We start from the raw sequence: 21,914 nt of genomic DNA, 5'->3' as shown, positions 1-21,914 counted from the left end.
TAGTTTATTAAATTAAGAATTGTTTTTAATTTCATCCCCATGCAATATTTTTATCTATCACATTTGATTTCTATTCTTTTAGTAACTATTTTTTTAGATGATTTTTGCAATTTTTTTTTTGTAGTTTCATCATTCTTTAGTTTTTTTCTTTCAAATCCAATCTTTTTCTTATTATTGTACTTTTTTTTACCTTGCAATATCTTTTTAATTTGATTTTTTGTTGCATCATCCAACATTTAACTAGCCAGGTGTTTAGCTTCTTAGTTGAGTCCATATCTAAATATAATGGTTTACATGTTTAAGATATTAACCCCGATTTACGAAATTGACTCAGATATCTTTTTTTTTTTCTTTTTTTTTAGTTTATTGTTTCATCCTTAGCATCTTGTTATTCTATGATATTTTTTAGTTGTTTTGAAAAAAACATAGGCTGCATTGGTTTTTTTTTCTGTCACTATTTAATTTAGCTTTTTTAAAGAATTTTTGTTTTAAATATCCTCTAACATTTAATTTTTTAGATATTGAGCTCCTAGATTGAGCTTGGGTTAAAAATTTAACAGATTATGGATTTGAGAGTTTAACTCGGGTTTATATTTTACAAGGTTCACTCAGGCTTGATTGATTTTTTTTTTTAAGCTACACACACACACACTTTTTTACTCTCTTTCTATAAGGTTTATTTTTCTTTTTAAAATAACAAGGGCTGTTTTGAGTTTTTTTTTTTTTGTCTTTGTTAAATTTTGCTTCTTTAAAAAGGATTTTTTTTAATTAAATTAAATTTATTAATTTCATTTTTTTGGCATTTAATTTGAGGAAATATTAAAGGAATTTTTTTTTTAAATTGGTACTTTTTGTTTTTTTACCTTTTTTTTCTATAGAGTTATCAAGATATTATTTTCGGGTCATGGATTCAACAGATTTACCAGATTTGACCTAGATTTTTTTGCTGCTATTTAAATTTTTTTATTAAAATCTTAATATTTTTAAAAATAAATTTGTATTATTTTAATATTTTTTTATAAAAAAAATAATAGACCCGTGGCATAACACTACACCGAACTAATAAAACATATGTGATTTTCATGTATCTCCGCCGTTTGAGATTACTTCCCTCTTTTCTTTTATTTCCTTTCTAAGCTCATAATCTTCTCCTTTACCCGCGTGATTCGAAAGCAACGATGAATCCAGGTTGCTAGGATCATATTACAAAATATAAATTGTTGAGATGTCTAATAGAACTAATGTTCAGGTACAGAACATGAATTTTTTACATTGCCAACCTATATTAATATTTCATATAGCTCTGTTATTTTAAGAACCCCAGTTATTTAATATTTCATCCATTTAAATTGATATAAATTAATTAATAATAAATTCTATATGATTTTTATTGATGAAATCCATATACAGAATTGAAAATAAAAAATATATGAACTTTAATTATTTCATATAGCTTGATTCAGATAGATTGAAGTCTCTCACCTTTTGTTTTTTTGGAACATTCTCATTTCATTCTGAAATTGTTAGCTATTGCAATCAAGATAATATTTATTCGAAACTTAATTTTTTTTTAATTAACAAGTTTTTAGTATTTTTAAATTGTTTTAATATAAAAAATTAATTTTAAAAAATTAAAAATATATATTATTTTAATATATTTTCAAATAAAAAAAAAAACAGTTACCACAATATACTCTTAGGACCTGTTTGTTTATGTGTTTCAATATTTTTGAAATTTTTATTTATTTATTTTAAATTAATATTTTAAATATTTTAATATTATTTGAATGTGATAATATTAAAAATAATTTTTTTAAAATAAAAAATATTATTATAATTGTTTTTTAAATAAAAATACTTAAAAAAATAAAAAAAATATCTTAACTGAAGACATTCCGTAATGTGGTTGTAATCAGTCGTTTTCTTCGAGAGGCGATCCCGGCCAAGAAAATATGAATCGGGAAGATCTGCTCGGATCCACCTGATTGAACTATTTGTGGGGAGCAGGCGCTTTTCTTATCGAGGAGATCTTTCCTTCTCCACCCCTGAGATCTGATCAATCAATGTGGTGGCCCACTGTTTTTAACTGATAATACAGGTCGAATTCGTGGGCCTAGATTCTCAACAATGACTGGCTAATGAAATTTTGCACGCTATGAAAAGAAAAGGAAAAAAAATGCAAGGCTTTATGGGGGTAAATAAGGTAAAATGGAGGCTTGAACCGACCATGTTCCCATCTCAGGGAAACTAATTACGTGGCTAAAAATGTCTATTATCCACTCCTGTTAGCTTTACGTGCAGTCGCATCAGGACAGACGATGCAGGTTCTCCCACACCTTCCATCATTCCATGTCACGTTTTTCCATTTCCCTTTCTGTCCCATTCAAGACTCTCTCTTTTTTTTTCTGCCTTTCCATTCACGAGCTCATGACATCTTTTAAAACAGTAAAATAGTATTATCAGTACTCGACACTATATGTACCTCATTAAATATTATTTTTTATGATAAAATATATTAAAATAATATTTTTTAAAATCAATACATCAAATCAAAACAATATAAAATATATTAAGAAATTAATTTTTAATAAAAAAATTAAATTTTTTAAAAACACGAATTAACCAACGTTTTCAAATGCTTCCTAAATATATGACTTATGAGAATTTTATGCATATAACAATAAAATTATATATATATATATATATATATATATATTACATCTTTTTAATTTTTTCAAACTAAATACAATTAAATTTAAAGCTTTTCTAAATAATAGAAGTGAGTGGTCTTGAAACACCACATAATTATGGTATTATAAAATATAGGGTTAATTACATCAAACCTTCTGTCGTGTGATATTTTTATTGATTTATTTAAAAAAATATATTTTATATTATGAAGTTTATATATTAACAACACTTTATATCGTCTTGCTTTTGTGTAAAAAATAATCAACAAGGAATATTAATTTATTTATAAGATTATCATTATATTCTATTTAATACACCAGAGTCTCTTTTGCATTAAACTAATGAAAATGTCATGCGATGCCCGAAGACTTTGGCTTCTTCACTCTGTTTTCTCTGGTACATCGAGGTTGGGTTCTGTTTTATGATATAAAACATTTCCAGTGTCACTAACATCTAGTTTGTCAATTCTGATATGGTTTATGTTTTGTTTTTTTAATTTGAAGAATATGTTTTGATTTGGAAGTATTATAGTGTGTTATTTTAAGGTTGTATTGTTCATATTATATATATAATTTTAAATATTATTTCAACAAATTTTTTTTAATTCAAATCCAAAAATAATATAATTCAAAATTATATTTAAAATTCAAACATAAATATTTATACATAAATTTAAAATTTAATTAACTTAAAAAATAACTGGATAAATAGTAAAAATTTAGTTTGAAGAGTCTTTTTTTTATAAAATCACCGAGGTTGGTTGTTGGTTTTTTTTTTTTTTTTTTTACAATCCTTCCTGATCTATCATTGTTTTTTTCTATTTTGTTTTGCTGGCTTTCCTGCACAGTTGTTTTTATCCTCACATGATTACATAAAAAAAAAAAGAATCCAGAAAGTTTTAGTATATTATTCTTATATTTTATGATATATCCGCGACATGATCATCAATTTGTTTTTAATTACTTTTATGATTCTATTAACTTTTTTTCTTTAAAAATAAACATCATGATAAAAAAATTGTCAAAAAATAAAATAAAAATAAACACATTAATACGGTGAAGATGTTTTAGTTAAAGACATCTATTTTTTATCCTTATTCTGGATCTTTAAAAGTCTTTTAAATTTTTATTTTAATGGCCATTAATTTTTATTAAACAAATCACATTGTTTCAGAAAATTGTATTTTTAAGTTAAGAAAATATGGTTAATAAGAAAAAAAATATTATATCAGCAAATTATTTTTTATAGAATTTAATTATTAGTTTTCTCATAAAAAAATAATCAGTATGTAATAAAATAAAAAAATTAAATTTCTTCCTATAATATAATATTTTGATCTATATTTATTTTTTAACTTTTTAATTTAGTATTTAATCTGTATTAATATTTTTTTAATATTTTTTTATATATATAATTCTTGATTTATTTGATTTAATATAAATGTTAAATTTTTTATTAAAAAGAAAATTATTTCTCAATCCTAAAAATACATTAATAGTGCTAATATATCTTTTTTACATTCATAAATATTTTTGATATGATCCGTCACGGAGTACAAATAAATTAATTAGAAATGAAAAAAATATAAATGTTTGAGTACACGCGCAATGAAGCGAATGTACTTTCCCCGTACCCAAAATACACCACTCCTATTAAATTGTGCCATCAGTTTCCAAATCGTATAAAATTCCCCGGATTTATTACCCACCTATGAAATTCCAACAAACACCTTCTCTTACATTCCTTACTTCACTTCCAACATAGCATTCAAGAGTAATTAAAACTCTCCCACCTCCTCCTCCTTTCTTGCTGTTTCTCGTAGCAAATGCAAACCGCGGCCACCGAAAAACCATCGTTGACACTCCCCTCTCACTGAATGGGCAAAGCTTCCAAATGGTTCCGTGCCGTTCTCGGATTCAAGAAACCTGACCCACCACTAGACCACCCCCAAACCACTCGTTCTAAAGACAAACGGAGATGGAGTTTTGTTAAGTCCCGCCGTGAAAAAGACCACGACCACCAACAGCGACAACAAGATATTGAAGCCAGTAAAACTGGTGTTCTGTACGGGCAGGAGTTTGAGGAGGACCCCAACAAGCATGCGGTTGCTGTGGCTGCTGCTACCGCTGCAGTTGCAGAGGCTGCTGTTGCAGCGGCTCAGGCAGCTGCCGAGGTTGTGAGACTTACAAGTAGTGGGAGGTGTGTTAATAACAGTGTCGCGAACGTTAGCGGGAGTCTTGGATTACGTGAAGACCTCGCTGCTGTTAAGATTCAAGCTGCTTTCCGTGGCTACCTGGTAATATAATTCGCCCCTCTCTTTCTTTTCTTTCCTTCTAACGTCCCCTATTCTTCAATTCTATTCTGTTTCAGAATATTAATCTTTTTTAATTAGTTAGGTATTTTAGCCTATTTGTGTGGATTAGCACTATTTAGTTGTTAAAACAAAAAAAAAGTGTTTTCTTAACTGAGTTAAACGATTTCGTGTCTAAGCTTCTTCTCTTTCACGTATTTTTTTTGTTTGAAGGAGATGGGATTTTTGTTTTGCATTCAATCACCTCCTCTGCTAAGTTACAAAAACGGATTCGTTTCCACTCTTGCAGTATTCTTTTTTTTCCTTTTTCATTGCATTCTCACATGAGTTGTTCTGTTCTGTCGTTTTGTTTAAAGAAACTCAAGTGTCCGAATGAGAATGCTTTTTTGGACGGAGGTTTTTCTCTTTCCATTTACAAGTCCTATAATTGAATTATATATGGTGCTAGTATTAATAGTTGTTGTGTAGTGCCTATCACCTTACCGGGGTGTGTAACATGCACCATCCCAAAATCCACGTGGACCTAAAATTTTCACCTCTATCTTGGTTGAGTTGGGATTTTCAGCATTTAATGGAAAGAATTTTGTTCCTGCACTTTCGATTGATGTTTCCTTTTTGTTTGGTGGAATAATGTCAAGGGAAGCCATTTCTTATGGTTGGTGCGAGTTTTATTAAGAAATAAATTAAAATAGTTTTTTATTTTTAAAAAAATTAATGTTGAAATTATCACATCAAAATAATTAAAAAACATATATAAAAAAGTTAATTTTAAGCTAAATAATTTTAATTTTTTTTTAAACATGGGATCAACTTGGACTCGAGATCATGTTTTTGTCAAGTTTAATTAGTGGAGTATGGTTTTTGTCGGTGTGTTTGTTAAGTTGATCGGCATGTCTTGTGGCTTAAATGTTTTTGGTTTGACGTGGAAAATTGTCTTACCTAATGGTTAACCTACAGGTGTTTATTTTTGGACCACAAGGGTCGTTTATCTGCATGATAATAACTTCATGAACAAGATGGGTTTGTCTAATCCGGTAGTGTTATATTCCAAATTGTGGGGTCCAGCCTATAAATTGTTAATTCTTCTATGGATTTTAGCTTTTTTTTCTGTAATTGTGATAATGATTGGTTTTTAATATGATTTTTGTTTAGAAATATATTAAAATAATATTTTTTTAATGTTTTAAAAATATATTTTACATTATCATTTTAAAGTTTAAAACGATAAAAAAATATTAAAAAAAAATTAATTTAAAAAAAACATTCAAAGTTTTGGGAAACAGGATTTCAGTAGCGATCCCAAACAACCTCAAATGCCGTAAAAATTAGATACAAAAAGAAGTTTATGAATTAAGGAATGTGGTCGTTAAATCTTGCTTAAATTTTCAAATTGATTGGACCATTGAACCATATTAATTGACCTTTTGAGGTTCCTCTTTTCCATGTATGTTCTTGCTCTCATCCATCTCACTGGTCTTGCAAATAGGTGAGGGTGGGTCCGAACTAACAAAAAGTTCACATGTTTCCTCTGTCCGGAATGAATTTTTTGAAGATGAAAGTTGGGTTAGTTGGTTTCTTTAATATGGTATTACTAAAGTCAGAGGCTCGTGGATTACTTTTATACTTTTCCCTCTGGGTAGGGCGGCTAGTGAGATGTCATTGTCATCTATAATGTAGTGTCAGATGGGATCAACGCTTTCTTTTAAGGCTTATGTCCTGTTTCCCTTCAAATTTTCAAGGTGGTGTGACTTTTGTTTTGTTTGGCGCCATAATTTTAAGCTGTCTTTCAAATTGCAGTGAATGTAACAGTGTGATACTGTGACCAGCTTGAGATTCCTTATTGATTTTGATTATACTTAACTATCTGTATATAATGAATGATTCAGCATTTCTGCAGAAGCATTAGTTTATAAGGTTAGCCCTTGAAGAATTGTTCTACAGTTCTGATTTGGTTTAGCTTAGTGACTATTTTTAATGGTTTATCCTTTAGGCTAGGAGAGCATTACGGGCGTTAAAGGCATTGGTGAGACTTCAAGCTCTGGTAAGAGGTCACATTGAGAGGAAGCGAACTGCAGAGTGGCTTCATCGAATGCAAGCTTTGCTGCGAGCGCAGTCTCGAGCACGTTCTGGACGTGCCCAAATTTCTGAATCTTCTCATTCAAGTAGCAAGTCCTCTCGCTTTCAACACCCTGTAAGAGGAACTCAATTTTCCCTCCCATATTTGAATTCTTTTTACTGGAATTTTTTGAGAAGTGAATTGCATTGCTTTATGGACTCAAGGATACTTTTCCTTTGGAGCTGTAGACCAACTTTCTTTCAGGCTCAAGACAACTTTACACTATATATATATATATTAATTTATGGTTTTTGAATGATGTAAGCTTGGTGGTCCATTGAGAGTGGTTATAACAAATCAGTGAGAGCCATATTGTAAAACAAATTCCATCCTTCAAACATAGCTGCGGTGCTCATGAAATTAAAATAACTTCTGGCGTATCAATATTTTTCTTGGAAGCAGATAATTGGAGGATTAAATTATTCTTCTAGGCGCATGTACTTTAGTTCACTCATTATGTGTTAATGATCATATTTAAACTACATGTAGGGTCCGCCAACCCCTGAAAAATTCGAGCATGCCATTCGTGCCAGGAGTGGAAAATATGAACAATCATCAATACTTAAGGTATTGTTATTTGGTTCCCTTTAGAGGATTATTCAACTGTTATCATCCAGGCCTTGTGCACTTATGGACCTGTTCTTTACATTTGCAGAGAACTGGGTCAAAATGTAAAGGCAGAGCAATTGGTGATCTAGACGTTGCACACTTATCCTTAAATTGGTCAGAGCGTCGGATGGATGATCAAACATGGGATCACCAAGTCCCTTTGGCAGGAACTGGCACTATTGATGATGATAAGAGTGACAAGATCCTTGAGATTGATACTGGAAAACCCCACATTACTCCCAAGCGTAGAAATCTCTTTCACTCTTCTCACCTTTCCCTGTCAGATCAGTATAGCCATAGTTTCACAACTACAAAAGACTCGACAGCCCATCAAACTGTTCCAAGTCCCTCATCTTGTGAAGTTCAATCTTTAAGTCCATTGAAGTTTTCTCATGTTGTCGAAGAAGCATTATGCACTGCTGAAAATAGCCCACAGTTCTACTCTGCATCATCAAGGGGTGGTAGTAGTAAGAGAAGTCCCTTCACTCCCAGTAGGAGTGATGGCTCAAGAAACTTCCTAATCGGTTATTATGGCTACCCAAATTATATGTGTAACACTGAATCTTCGAGGGCTAAGGCGAGATCTCTTAGCGCTCCAAAACAAAGACCCCAATATGAGAGATCCAGTTCAACCAGGAGATACTCGGTTCTCGGGTGTGGTGAGCCAAGATCGAGTAGTGCACAGCATGCTTCTGCCTTGCGTGCAAGTTTTTCAAGCAAAGCTTACCCTGGATCTGGTCGCTTGGACAAGCTGGGAATGCCTATTGGGCAGGGATACTAAAACATAGTTTTTGGAGTAGCTTATAATCTGGCTAACAAATGTACGTAACTTAGTTTATACTTGATCTGTCGTAGTCTGAGCTGTGTTAAGTTGTCTAGTGGCGCTGGCTAGACGTTAAGAATCGCAATGGAAATCTTACATGGAGTGTATTTGAACCGTGTTTCTGTATTAAGGGTAAACTAAGGCTTAACTAGGAGTGTGAATCATCTCCGAAGTCCTAACTACGATTATCTACGGCCTGTTTTTCTTAATCTTTTCTGACCTGTGCTATCTTTTCTGAAATAAACAACTTTTAGATTTGTGCAGTGGTTACCTGTATGCATCATGACGGCATAGCACTTTACAAAGCCATTTTACTCTTCGTCGCTGACGATTTGGTGAATTAAACAGCTAATATTGTCAAAATAAATACCTCAAGCTTTAAAGGGAGCTCGTGCCCCACATGGATCTGGGAGATCGCATTGAAGAACATGTTTTGAAGACATGGGAAAGTTGATGTCGGTGGTTGTGATGGTCGCAATCCAGAGCTAGACTTGGTTAGGTTCCTGCCACCCCGTATGGTCAATCAATGGAACTTACCAGTACATCTTATATTCTAATGGAAACATTGAGCTGCCCCCTGCCATGCATCAGTGCAGGTTCTGATTCATCTTACAACCAAATAGGAATTGGAATTTTTTTTTTAAAAAAAGCATAATAACACCTTTTAATTTTTTTTATGAAATAATACACTTTTAGCTTGTCCTATTTTAGAAAAAACAATATTTAATAAATGTACAGCTTAATATTAACATATTGTGCTTCTGTCAATCCACATCTTATGTTCAAATGGAAACATTGAGTTGCCCCCTGCCATGCATTAGTGCGCAGGTTTTGATTCATCTATTAGTACATCTTATACCCAAATAAAAATTGGATTTTTAAAACAAATTAGCACAATAATTAAAAAAAATAACGGAATAACATTATTTAAAATTCTTTGTAGTGAAATAGTATATTTTCAGCTTATTATGTTTTGAAAAAATAATATTTAATAAATATTGTATTTGAAAAATGCAATAGCTATCTTACGTGTAAAATAGTGGAAAGCACGGCATGTCATTGAATTTATACAGACATTTTTTTTTGTGCTGGTTGTTGTTGTTTTTCAAAGTATTTTTTATGTCAAAATACATTAAAATGATATTTTTTTATTTTTTAAAAATTATTTTTAAAATCAACATATCAAAACAATCTTAAATATATAAAAAAATTAACTTTTAGGCAGAAAATATTCAAACTTTATAAATTCCACACACGGACTAAGTCAAAGAACACAGCCCCATTTTGTCAATTTTTCATGGCAGAGGCATTTACTCATTTATGTTCCTTTTCTTCTATCAATAACAAAATTTTTTAAACGAGTCACTTATTTTATTCCCTTTTATTTTCTTGGGAAATAAAATAGATAAATTTTTTTAGCATAAGCGTGTAAAGATTTGAAGTCTAGGCTACCATAAGTATCATTATCTTTTCTGTATGTGTGTGACAGAGGAGATAGAGAGAGGGAGTGAATGAGGTGACTAACTGCCAAATTCCTAAAATCCCAAGAAAAAGTGCAATTTCCACTCAATTGCGTTGGTTCGAAGGACCACAAATGTTTTTTTTTGGATAAATTAGATCATTAGTATATAAAATTAAAAAATAAATAAAGAATTGATATAAAAGTAAATTTTTTTGGTCAGATATTATAGTTTGGTAAAGTTCAGTTTTAAAACTAAAATATTTATTAAATATTATTATTTTTAAGTATGATAAAATAGTTATTACATTTTAAAATAATAACATTCATTAAATATCATATTTTTAAAGTGCAACATGGTCAAAATATGTTATTTCTGACTTAACCAATCCACTAATTTGTAATGGTCAATGAAACGGGTTGTTCGGTTCCAAAAAGAACAATAAAAATATCAAAGTGTCAAAACTGGGGGTCTCAATGAGATTTTTTATATCTAAAAATCCGACGATTCGCGTAACGATGCAGGGCCTCATGTTAAAATTTAAGCGCGATTCAATGTTCAGATCAAAAGTTATGGCTCTTTTGAGTTGTTATTCTGGTATGGTATGATCAGACCTTTTTTTGAGCATAAATTTGTTTTACCGGTCCATAAATGCATTTGCTAGACCATTCACGTAATCTGTTTGGGCAAATCCTCATTTAGTTATGACAGACTCACTTCTAACTACTCAAAATCATTTATTATTGTGTGAACAATAGTTTTTTGAAAGAAAAACTTCATAAAATTATGATTTATGTATTAAACAGTAGACCAATTAATACAACTAGATCTAACTGATCGACCAATTAAGATAGAAGATTGAAGTTTGATCATGTCGCGCTTCAGAAGCACGACATAATCAAACTTTACTATGTTACAAAATCTTTTTGAATCAATCTTATTCTAAAAAAAAAAAAGATTTACAGTCCTAATTTTTTTTTTTAAAAAAAAAAAACCCAAAAACCCAAAAAGGTTATGCATGTGGAAATGGCCACAACCACACTGTCACTTCAGCAACATATAGGTGTGGTGAGTTCATACCGGGAGGAGAAGAAGGCAGCCTTGAGGCTCTCGCAGAAGAGCACATTGAAGAACAGAGTCAAAAGATGTTGAACTTCGCAGAGAAAGCTGGGTGGAAAATGCAAAAGCTAGAAGAATCTGTTGAGCGAGGGCTTCGAGAAGAGTCGGGGATCAAGAGAATAGCTTGTCGGGATTGACAATTAATTAATATCAGTTTAAAAACACAATATTTAATATATATCATAGTTTTAAACCATAATAGGTAAAGTTATGTTATTTTTGCTGCGGTATTGATTCACCTATTTTTTTAAAATTATATACTAATTGCCGAATTTATCCGTGGAAATTTTGAGTGGCCCAATGCCATCAGCATGTACAGCTCTTGCCTTGTTCAGCCACAAGCTTTTTAAGTGGCCCAACTATTTGGCCTTCGGTCCCTCACAGCTCCGTAGACTTTATGTTTTATGTGCTGGCCATGAACCCACCAATATTCAAGAGAGTCAATCAGCTTTTCTGGAGATAGAAGGGAAAATTACTTTTACCCTTCCAAGATTTGCACGTGATTTTTTTTTAGTTTCAGAAATTATATTTTATATATTTATAATACTTGAAACATTTCTGTATTGAATTAAGAACACGAAAAAATCGATAAAAAATCATCGGATTACCATTATAGTTTAAAAATCACTAAAGAGCCATTATATATTAAACAAAACCATTTAGATTTTCAATGAATCTATTGCATCAAAGCAAAATAATAATAATAATAATAATAATAATAATAATAATAATAATGATAATGATAATGGAACAACACATGCCGTGATGAGCATCGAACAATTTGTTGCATCCCAGAGTCATTTTTTTCAATTAATTACTTCTAACAAACAAATCTTACTAGATTCTATCTTATTCCACTGTGATGTTAAACAATGGAAATTGCAAGCGAAGCTCTGCGTGCAAGTGATCCATTTAATTTGCTTTATTACGACCTCCATTCATTTATGCATTTAGAGCTGGTTTAATTTATGATAATAGTTATTTTTTAAAATATTTTTTATTTGAAAATATATTAAAGTAATATATTTTTAAATATATTTTTAATATTATCATATTAAAAAAATTAAAAAAATATTTTTCAACCATACAAACAAAATAGTAAGTAATCCTTTATGAAACAAAGACATCTTTCAAAACTTGCAAAAACAGCTCCCCTGGACTACACTAAATTGAATTATCCTTAACCCTTCACGGAAAAACAACCCATGATTTTCACTTTTTATCACTTTTTACATTAACCCCACTGAAACTTCCTAATTTTTGCAGAACCCATGATTTTCTACTATTAAGAAACAAACCCAATACCTCATCAGGCTTTTATTCATCGCCAACGCATTTGTATAACACCCAATTCCTGAAAATTAGCATAGAAATTTTTTTTAAAAAATAGTGAATTCATATTGGAGTAAAATTGTTTTTGGTGAAATAACATAGTTTTTAATTATCTCACGCTTTAAAAACATAATATTTACTAAATGTTGTTATTTCTAAACACGACTTGGTCAAATTGTGCTATTTCTAGCATAATTGATTGACTGGTTCGTAATGGTCAGTGGAGCTGGTCAACCGGCTCCAAAAATTACAAGGAAAATCTTAAAATTGCCAAAACTAGGTGGCTCTAGCGATATTTTTTATATCTAAAGATTGGACAGTTTGCATAGTGATATAATGGCTACTATAAGAAAAACGGTTTCTGAAAACTCATGTAAAAATTTCAACGCGATCCAACGGTCAGATAAAAAATTATAGCCCTTTTGAGCTCTTATCCTAGTGTAGCGCAACCAAATCTCCCGTAATAGCTAGGTCATCCACGTAATCTATTTGGGGCAAATCCTCATTTAGTTATGACAGACTCATACTTAACTGCTCAGAATCACTTACTACTATGTAAACAATAACTTTTTAAGATTTTAATTGGAGTCTATTTTTAAGTCTACAAGGTGGACAAAGATATATATTTTGACCCATAAAACATATTTGAAAAAAAATATTCATAAAATTATAGTTTTTGTATGAAACAGTCGATCGGTTAATATAACTGGATTCAACCGGTCGAGGTAGGATATTGTAGTTTGACCATCGTGCTCTTTTAAAGCACGACACTGTTAAACTGTGTTATTTCACCAAATTTGTTTGGAACGGTATTATTCTTGTGCAAAAATTTTACATTTATATAAAAAAATAGAGATTCAGCATTGAGTTTTTTTAACTCAAAAGGAATTAACTAATTATTTCACTTAAAACACGAGGATTAAATAATAGTTTGCTCATCATAGAGCAATTAAAATGTCTGCAGTTTTAAAAAAAAATCCTATAGATGCTGCTAGCATTGCTAGTTTGTAAGGATCTTTTTATCTCACAGGAAGAAACAAGGAAAGGAGTCTTTCATCGTAATATTTGGATTACTACTGATGCCAACACTTACCAGACCTGTATTTTGGATGCTAAAACTAATTCATTATTTTAATATTGATTGACAAGTTGTAAGTCAACTAGTTAAATCAGGTCAACGTGTTAGAAGGCAGCTAATGATGGGCCTTAATTTGGGATATTTCCATGAAAGAGATGCCAGCTATAGAGTTCGGATTTGGTCTCCCATCGAAAAAGGGTTAAAAAAACGGATAATATCATGTGCGTCCAAGCTGAATATTATTAACAAGGGATTGCTTGTAGTTCATGCTCTGCAAGTTATTAGATCCATTTTGAAGATTTTAAAACGTTATATTACTCTTTTCATGTCCAAAGTCAATCCCAGTGTTTACTTACATGTGAAAGCACAACAAACAAATGAACAAATGAAAATCAATACAAATAAAGGGGTAAAAAGAACAAAAAAATTATCAAACAGAAGATATGTTGGAAAAATCTTCATCGGTTCTCGCACTTCCATTTTGAAGTAGGCACACAGCTTAGGTAATGGCACCAACTGCAGTGATCATTCCCATTCTCTCCTTTAAACAGCATTACCAATCCGAAAGTAAACCTGAAATGTACATAATAATGGATACAGGAAATTAGAAACAAGTTTCTGCACTCGCTCATCTGCAACAAAACTTGCTTTCAGAAACAACAGACAAACTTGGTTTCATGAAGATAAGCTTTTGATGTTTGGGGAGGCCAAAGGAGCATTGAATTAATCGAGCACATTGCTTAATTCGAGTAGGAAAAAAAAAACAAAAACCTTACCCAACAATAAGCAAGACTGCAGCAGCCAGCAAGAACATGTATTGGTAAGCCTTGTGCTTGGATTTTACATGAGCATCTGCACGAAAATGCTGGCTTTCTACCCATCCAAACTGTGGCCGAAGTAGCAAAACAAAGCCAAGGAGAAAACCAGTAAAGAAACCTCCAATGTGTGCGAAGTTGTCAACATGTGGAAGAATTCCCACCGCTAAGTTAATGGCGATGATGACCATGAGAGTGAGGAGAGCAGCAATCTACAAGAAGAAGAAAGTAGTTGTGAGATGTAAATTATTTAAAGCCAGTTGAAAAAAAATTGAAGCAGCCACATCACAATCTGACAAGCAATCACAAAAGAATGTCTTGGTCTCATTGGTCTTGGTCCCATGAATAAGTAGTAGACAAGCATCTGTATCTGTTACAATATATGAACCATATGAAACAACCATGAAATCTGAAAACCTAAACTAACAACTTAAAGAATGCATTGCGCATGGGCAGCTGAGTGCATGTGTAAACATTTATAAAACAGAAACAAATGGGAGCGTGTGCTTGTTTCCAGGTCAACTTTTTGCTGTCCATAAAACACAAAACCTAAATGTTTAGATGATGAGTACACAGAGAACCTTTATATGTATGCAAAAGAAACCAATAGTTGACAGCATACCTTATTAGAATAGATCGTCCAGTTGGTAAGAAGCTCCGATAGCATTGCTCCAAGAAGTCCAAACAAAGCACCAGATGCACCAACAGAAATGTTTCGCTGAATAAAAAGTGAAGAAAAGATGCTCCCACCAAATCCTGATACTAGGTAGATAAGCCCAACTCGCACTGCCAGATTATATTTCAAAATACATGTTACGGATGCATGGGTTTTATGATAAAATGGTAAAAACCATAAAGATGAGTGTAATAAAAACTTGATGTTGTGCTTAAAGTGTGAGAACTGAGAACAATAATAATCCAAGGAATAAGGTTTTTCCAGTCTCTGTTTTGTAGCATTTGAATGCGCAAGCGAGTGCGTGTGTGAAATGATGCAACTGCAAGCATGTTGATTTCAACTTAAGCTGTGATGCAGGCACATAATCAACAAGATTTGATATAGATCGCCAAAAGAAAAGAACATGACATACCAAATCCAAACTGCTGTTCAAGGCGAATCCCAATAAACACCAAGCTCAACATATTTGCAAGCACATGAATAACACCGGCATGCAACCACATACAAGTGATGAGTCTCCATCCTTGATCTCCACGCACTATTTTGTTCCACTCAAGAGCTCCCATTTTTTCCAATCTGCACAATCATCATTACATTAAGATTAACTATCAAAGTTCCTCAACAGAGGTCAAGCAATTGTCTACTGCCACATGAATTAGAAGGCTGCTTACAGATCCTTTCCTACAAGCAGTAAAGGCACATAAATTTGAACAAATCGCAACAACAAATTCCAACAATTGTAGTGTTTAAGAATTTTTGTTGCAGCTCAAGTAAGAACTTGACATGGAATACTATTTATGTCATCACACCCCTCAATCCAACCCATCAAGACACCAGTCTACAGCACTCAAGAGATCATAAGCATTACTAGATATGTCTCTATGAATTACAGATTAAAATTTATCCTGTAGTCTTCGATCTATAAACCAAATACAAGATATAGCCTCGTGTTCTCAAAACTCCATACCAAGTCCAAAAACCGTAATTTTCACTCTGCCTTGATACCTGATCGCAAGAACAAATTTCGTCGTCCATAAAGTGGAAAAGAAGATTCCCGGTAAAAGCAAGATTAAAACACAGAACTTTTCATCAAATATTGCTTATAAACACCTGGTACTATATGTTGTCATGAGCTCAATTAAGCCCTTGTCTCAATTAACACTAGTAACAAGTATCGAAAATACCAAATCAGAACCATTTAACAGGCAAAAGAAAAAGGATTATCTAAAATTAAGTTATAAGAAACTACTACCCAATCTCTCAACGTCCCAATCCAAAATCAAACAAATATAAACTACAAAACCTCACAAACCCAAACCAAACACAGGACCCCAACCAAGAAACAAATCCAAACCCACATCAAAACACCAATAAAGCTCACAATTTTGAACAAAAATAAGCAAAAGTAACTTACGTAGCAGAAGACGGGCCAAACAGAGGGTTCTCCTTCAACGGCTGAAAAGAGAACCTGCCAAGGAACTTAGCCACACAACTACGTTCAGAACCGAGATTTTTTTTAGGACAATCGTTGACATACATGACAACAATAAAAACAACAATGTTGGCAACAACAAACATGGGAATTAGCCAAGAAGTCCATTGCTTCTCTGCTGTTTCAACATAGTATGAAGGGAAATTTGAGCTATTTCCTCTGTTCTTTGTCCCTCTCTCTAGATCCCCACTTGTCATTGTCTCTAGCTCTTACAGAGAGATAATATGTTTTTTATTTTTTATTTTTGTGAGTAACGGATTATTTATACATGCGGGAAGTTAAAATAGAGAAGTGGCTTACAAGGGAGTTGCTGAAAGAAATCAGAAATCGAGCAGGAAAGGAATTTTTTTTTTTTTCGAGGATTTAGCCGTTGTAAAGTATGGGAAACTGTAATCTCCGTGTCCGAATCTAATTATATGCGAGTCATGTCTGAGTTCATTGACCATTAATTATTTTTTATAAAAAAACATCATATTAATATTAATATATTATAAGATATGTATTTCAAAAAATAATTAATATATAAACTCACTCAAAGATATCATTATCGCGCGCGCTTTATCAGTTCGGCAGTATTAATTTTGGCGGTAGTATTGTATTTTTGAAGAAAATTAATTTGTTTTTATTTTAAATTAATTTATTTTGTTATTTTAGTGGGATGATGTAAGAAATAATTTATAAAAATAAAAAAATATTATTTTAATATATTTTCAAATAAAAAATAATTTTTAAAAAATCATGAAATAATAATGTGTGGCTAAGTTAACAAAACAAGGTTGATGGGCATAGTAAGTACTTGTAGGAAGAGGGTAATTGTTCTTTTTTTAGTTTAACGTGGGTGTCCGGGTCAGCTTGCGTGCACCTCGACTAATCCTACGGGCCCTGAAGTTAACGACCATGTAAGCCTCCAGTGGCCATCATATGAGCAACCATAGAGCTCGAACCTGAGACCACAGAGGGAGCAAATCTCTTAATCCCAAATTTTTACTACTGGACCATTACCTAGATGGTTAGAGGATAATTGTTCTTCATCGAGCAAGTCGGCTTGAACAAGCAAGTGGTTGCATTTCAACACAAACGACTGTGGTCTTTATTCTTCTTTTAAAAGAAAAGAGAAACGAGTACGATGCTATTTTTCAATAAAATTAGAAATTCGAGATTGAATAAGCCAGCTGCCTGTAGTTATTAGAAATTCATAACCAATAAAAATAAGTGCTCTTGTTCCGAAATATAATTACAAATAACTACTCGTTTGCTTATAGGGCTTGCTAAATGCCAGTGAAAAGCAGCAGCACACTTGTTAAAGGGTGCTTGAGAGTTTGTTTTAACCTTTTTTTTTTTGTTAAAATTTGAATTGTTTTTTGTTTTAAATTAATTTTTTAGTGTTTTTTTTATTATTTTGGTGTACTAATATTTAAAATAAAAAATTATTATTTTAATAATTTTCTGAGCGAAAATTTCTTTTTATCCTTACCTGAGTATCCTTACACTTTTTTTAGAAGATGAGAGTAATTTCGTTTAGGGTTTGTAGTTGACTCTCCCAACAAGTACATTTCTTGGAGATCGAACTTGTATTTTCATCCTTGTAGGGATATAACGGTGACTTAACCGCTGGATTAACAATTTATTGGTAGCGAAAGTATATTCTAAGTTACTTCTGTAATGATAATCCCACCACAATTCTTATAAAATGAAAAATGAAAAAAAATTAATGTGTTTTAAATGCTTGATCACAAGCATATATAAGAAGGCCAAAAACTTGTTCAAGCAAGTGTTGTTAGAATCCCACCCCGGAGTCTTAAAAATAAACAAAATGACTACAGGATTATTTTTTTTTTTTTGTAACGGAATGCAGGAATACACACACACACATGTATATGAGCACCCGAAAAAAATCAATGCAAGATCAATCTTGAATATTTCCTCAAAAAATAAACTATAGTTGTGATGTGTATGTTACAGAGTGGAGAGTAATTATTTTATTTTATTAACCAACTCTTTATCCCTTCCCCAATTAATTAACACTACCCCATTCACGAGCAGTTTCTCTTTTACCTTCCGTTACCAGGGAAACCTTCTCCCTTCTCCCTTTTGGCTTTGTAACGTGTCTCTCTCATTTAATTTGTCGCAAATCTTTTTATTTCTAACGTGTTTCCTCTCTTAAATAAAAAGAAGTCAATTGATTTATTGTTATTGTCGTTTTAGAATACTTTTTATTTATTTATTTATTTATTGAGGAATCTAGCTAAATGCCGTGACTGAGTCAAGTCAAAGCACAATTTTCTAATCACGAAGGAAAAGGGAAATAGTAAATGCTTCTTCACCTTGTTGGGAAAAGCCAGCAAGATCCACGTTGTTTTTGTTAATTCGTATGTCTATATGTTGTGATGAGATTGAAGATTTGAAACCATGACTCATACCCCGCCCCAAGGGTTGAATCACCTTATTAAATGACACGTGTTATATATATTCTTTTAATGGTCAATAGCTCAATTAATACCTAACCTTGTCTTGTATATATTGTGTCCCTTTTTTTCTTTTTAATTTTACCTTCAAGAAAATCTTGTAATTTGTTTTTTATGTGCGAAAAACTAAATAACATGATACCTGGGGTGGGTCAAAGAAAAGATATCCATTCAGACACTAGAAAAAATATTATCAACCGACAAATGAGGGGATGATAATAGATGTTTTTTAAAGTGATTTTTAAAAAAATATATCTAGTATTTTAATTTTTTAAAAATATTTCTAATATCAGCAAATTAAAAATATATTAAAATGATCTAAAAATATAAAAAAAATAATTTTAAACAAAATTAAAATTTTAAAAAATTATAAAATACAGGTTTTGTTGTAACCCCAAACAACCTCTATAGTTATGGTGTGTTGAGTGAGATTCGTTGGGAGTGAAAGAATTTGTCAACGTGATGCAAAAACTAACAAAAATATAGTTTTTTTTTTAAATTATTTTTTTATATTCTTACATCATTTTAATATATTAATACTGAAAATAAATTTTAAAAAATAAAAAAATATCATTTTAATATATTTTTAAATAAAAAATCTCTCAACACACGTACGCAACACCAGCAAAGAACCGTGAACGAAGATCTGTCAATCAATTTGTACGTGTGAGATGGCAGTTATGGGAAAATATTTTGGTTGTTGGGTTTTGCTGCCAGCTGATGCTTAGAAGCTACTCACTCACTTGGCATCTTCCATGATTCCATCTGTCAATCACTCTTTTCAAAGTCATTTTAGCCCACCTAATAAATATTTTTTACAAGACTTGAGAACCTCATCAGATTTGAAACTTTTCCCCTTTTTTTTTCGTTGATATTTTTCGAACTTGTTTTTTAATTGAAACTATATTCTTTTTAATTTTTATATCAATATATTAAAATTTAAAAAACACTTAAAAAATAATTTAATATTTTTCAGATAAAAAAGAGGTTTGACCCAGGAAAACAGCACTCGTTTAGCCACGACAAAGATAAAAACGAAAATGGGAATGGTAAACAAGAATGGACAATTTTCCAGTACCTTCTTCATTCTGTTGCTCGAGGGAGGATGGCGTGTTTGTTGGCACCTTGCGAACCGCCGTTTCGGCTAATATGACAAATTTGTGGATATTACCGAGAGATCTGTCTTGGTTTTTGTATCGAGCTGCTGGACTAGCATGTCATTTGATATATGCCAGCTGACTAGTGATGTCAGCAATGTCACGAGGACCCCTACCATTTACATCGTCATATTTGAAACTTTTCTAATTTTTTTGTTTAACTATCCTTCTATGTCAAGGAAATTAAAATTAATTTTGTGTTTATTATTGAGGCTTAATTATATCTTCTTTAAAAATAATTTTTTTAGTTTTACATAAATTTTTATATGCTTTTGAATTGTTTTAATGTGATAATATCAAAAATAAAATTTTAAAATAATAATAAAAAATTATTTTTATATATTAACAAAAACACTTTAAAAAATAATATCTACTATACTTCTAAAAATACACTAGTCGGGATATCATCACTTTAACTTTCATACAATAAATCATTAACAAATGTAGAAAAATGAATCAAATTGTACGTTAATTAAAATTACAATTATTTTAAAATGATTTTAAGAATATATCCTTGTATTAATTTATTATATTAAAATAATTAAATTTCTAAGCGTTCATCTCAGATTTTGAGCTTAAAAATCTCATTTGATCATCAAGCTTATCTTTTAAATATTATCAACAAGATCACGGCCACGAGATAATGTGAAAAAAAAAACTTCATGGATGCTTGATTGCCGTAGACGGCACCTTCTATGTGCTGCTGCAAATATTAATTTAAAAGATTATCAATTACTTTGCACAATATATACTACTGTTATGTTTATCATTAATTAACAAAAAAAACTAAAAACTAAAAGTGGGGAAGATTTCATTCTACCCCTCCTTACAAAATGCTATTTACTATAATAATATATTTTTAATCCTTTTATTTTTAATCTATGTTTGTTTTTTATTTTTAATTTTATCATGTAACGTTAACAAAATATTAAAAATGGAGGGGGCCTCACAAATTTCTATTTACTATAATAGTGTTTTTTTTTAATCTATATTTTTTTAATTTTAATTTTATCATTCAACATTATGTTAAATGAGGATTGAACTTTATAATTTTTTTTCATTTATTTTTTATAAGGTTATCTCAATCTCATGATCCAGACCGCATGTTTAACGAGTTAACTTAGTTGACTCAAGTCTTTTTCTCCTTTCCCCGATTGACTTCCCCCCCCCTCAATTTTATTTTTCAACATTAGATTGATAAAGAATTAATCATCGTGATTTGTTTCGGTTCGCTTTCTATAAGGTTATTCATGTCTCATGACTCAAATTATGCGTTTGGCATGTAAATTTGGGTTGACTCGAGTTGTTTTTATTTTTTTTTATTTTTTTAAAATTTCATATCTCAACATCAGGTTAATTGAGAATTCAACTTAATTCATAATTGTTTTAATTTTTTTTTATTGAATTATTTCAGTCTCATGACTCAGATCGTGAACTTGACAAGTTAACTCATGTCACTTTTCAGGTCGTTGTTTTTAAAGAAGATTTTATTGTACTCCTCTTCATAAGATATTATTTACTATAATAATGTTTTTTTCTTCTTCTAAAATATGTTTTTTTTTTAATTTTAATTCCCTATTTCAACATTAAATTTATTGAGATTGAGCTTCATAACTTTTTTTCAAGGTAATTTCATTCTCATTATTTGGACCGCAGATTTAATAAGTTAATTTGGTTGATTCAAGTATTTTTTTCTGTGCAATTCTATCTCGGATTCTTTAAAGAAAAAGGGGTTGAATATTTACCTACTATTCAAATTTGATTCTTATA

The 21,914-nt window shown here is 31.1% G+C and overlaps 2 protein-coding genes across 2 annotated transcripts; one reads left to right on the top strand and one right to left on the bottom strand.

Moving 5' to 3' along the window:
• The first annotated feature begins 4,388 nt into the window (after positions 1 to 4,388).
• On the top strand, positions 4,389 to 8,759 carry LOC7478064 (protein IQ-DOMAIN 22). Its single transcript, XM_002299519.4, has 4 exons — positions 4,389 to 4,987; positions 6,993 to 7,193; positions 7,608 to 7,685; positions 7,774 to 8,759. Exons 1-4 carry the CDS (start codon positions 4,568 to 4,570, stop codon positions 8,506 to 8,508), a joined length of 1,434 nt encoding a protein of 477 aa, XP_002299555.4. The 5' UTR covers positions 4,389 to 4,567; the 3' UTR covers positions 8,509 to 8,759.
• Positions 8,760 to 13,825: 5,066 nt separating this feature from the next.
• On the bottom strand, positions 13,826 to 16,902 carry LOC7479337 (RHOMBOID-like protein 2). The gene is made up of 5 exons (XM_002298020.4): positions 16,445 to 16,902; positions 15,443 to 15,606; positions 14,977 to 15,140; positions 14,316 to 14,566; positions 13,826 to 14,112 (listed from the first exon to the last, which is right to left on the bottom strand). Exons 1-5 carry the CDS (start codon positions 16,717 to 16,719, stop codon positions 13,998 to 14,000), a joined length of 969 nt encoding a protein of 322 aa, XP_002298056.1. The 5' UTR covers positions 16,720 to 16,902; the 3' UTR covers positions 13,826 to 13,997.
• Between the last annotated feature and the right edge of the window lie 5,012 nt (positions 16,903 to 21,914).

This window comes from Populus trichocarpa, chromosome 1 (assembly GCF_000002775.5).
Source record: "Populus trichocarpa isolate Nisqually-1 chromosome 1, P.trichocarpa_v4.1, whole genome shotgun sequence".
Taxonomy (NCBI): Eukaryota; Viridiplantae; Streptophyta; class Magnoliopsida; order Malpighiales; family Salicaceae; genus Populus; species Populus trichocarpa.
The sequence above is the reverse complement of the archived record's forward strand: the minus strand, read 5'-3'. Positions and strand labels throughout refer to the sequence as shown.

Coding starts and splice junctions, on each gene's coding strand:
- LOC7478064 (XM_002299519.4), top strand. CDS start 4,568: ATGGGCAAAGCTTCCAAATGGTTCCGTGCCGTTCTCGGATTCAAGAAA. Junction 7,194..7,607: donor CCTCTCGCTTTCAACACCCT/GTAAGAGGAACT, acceptor AACTACATGTAG/GGTCCGCCAACCCCTGAAAA. Junction 7,686..7,773: donor AACAATCATCAATACTTAAG/GTATTGTTATTT, acceptor TTACATTTGCAG/AGAACTGGGTCAAAATGTAA.
- LOC7479337 (XM_002298020.4), bottom strand. CDS start 16,719: ATGACAAGTGGGGATCTAGAGAGAGGGACAAAGAACAGAGGAAATAGC. Junction 15,607..16,444: donor TTTGGCCCGTCTTCTGCTAC/GTAAGTTACTTT, acceptor ATGATTGTGCAG/ATTGGAAAAAATGGGAGCTC. Junction 14,567..14,976: donor GGACGATCTATTCTAATAAG/GTATGCTGTCAA, acceptor TTCTTCTTGTAG/ATTGCTGCTCTCCTCACTCT.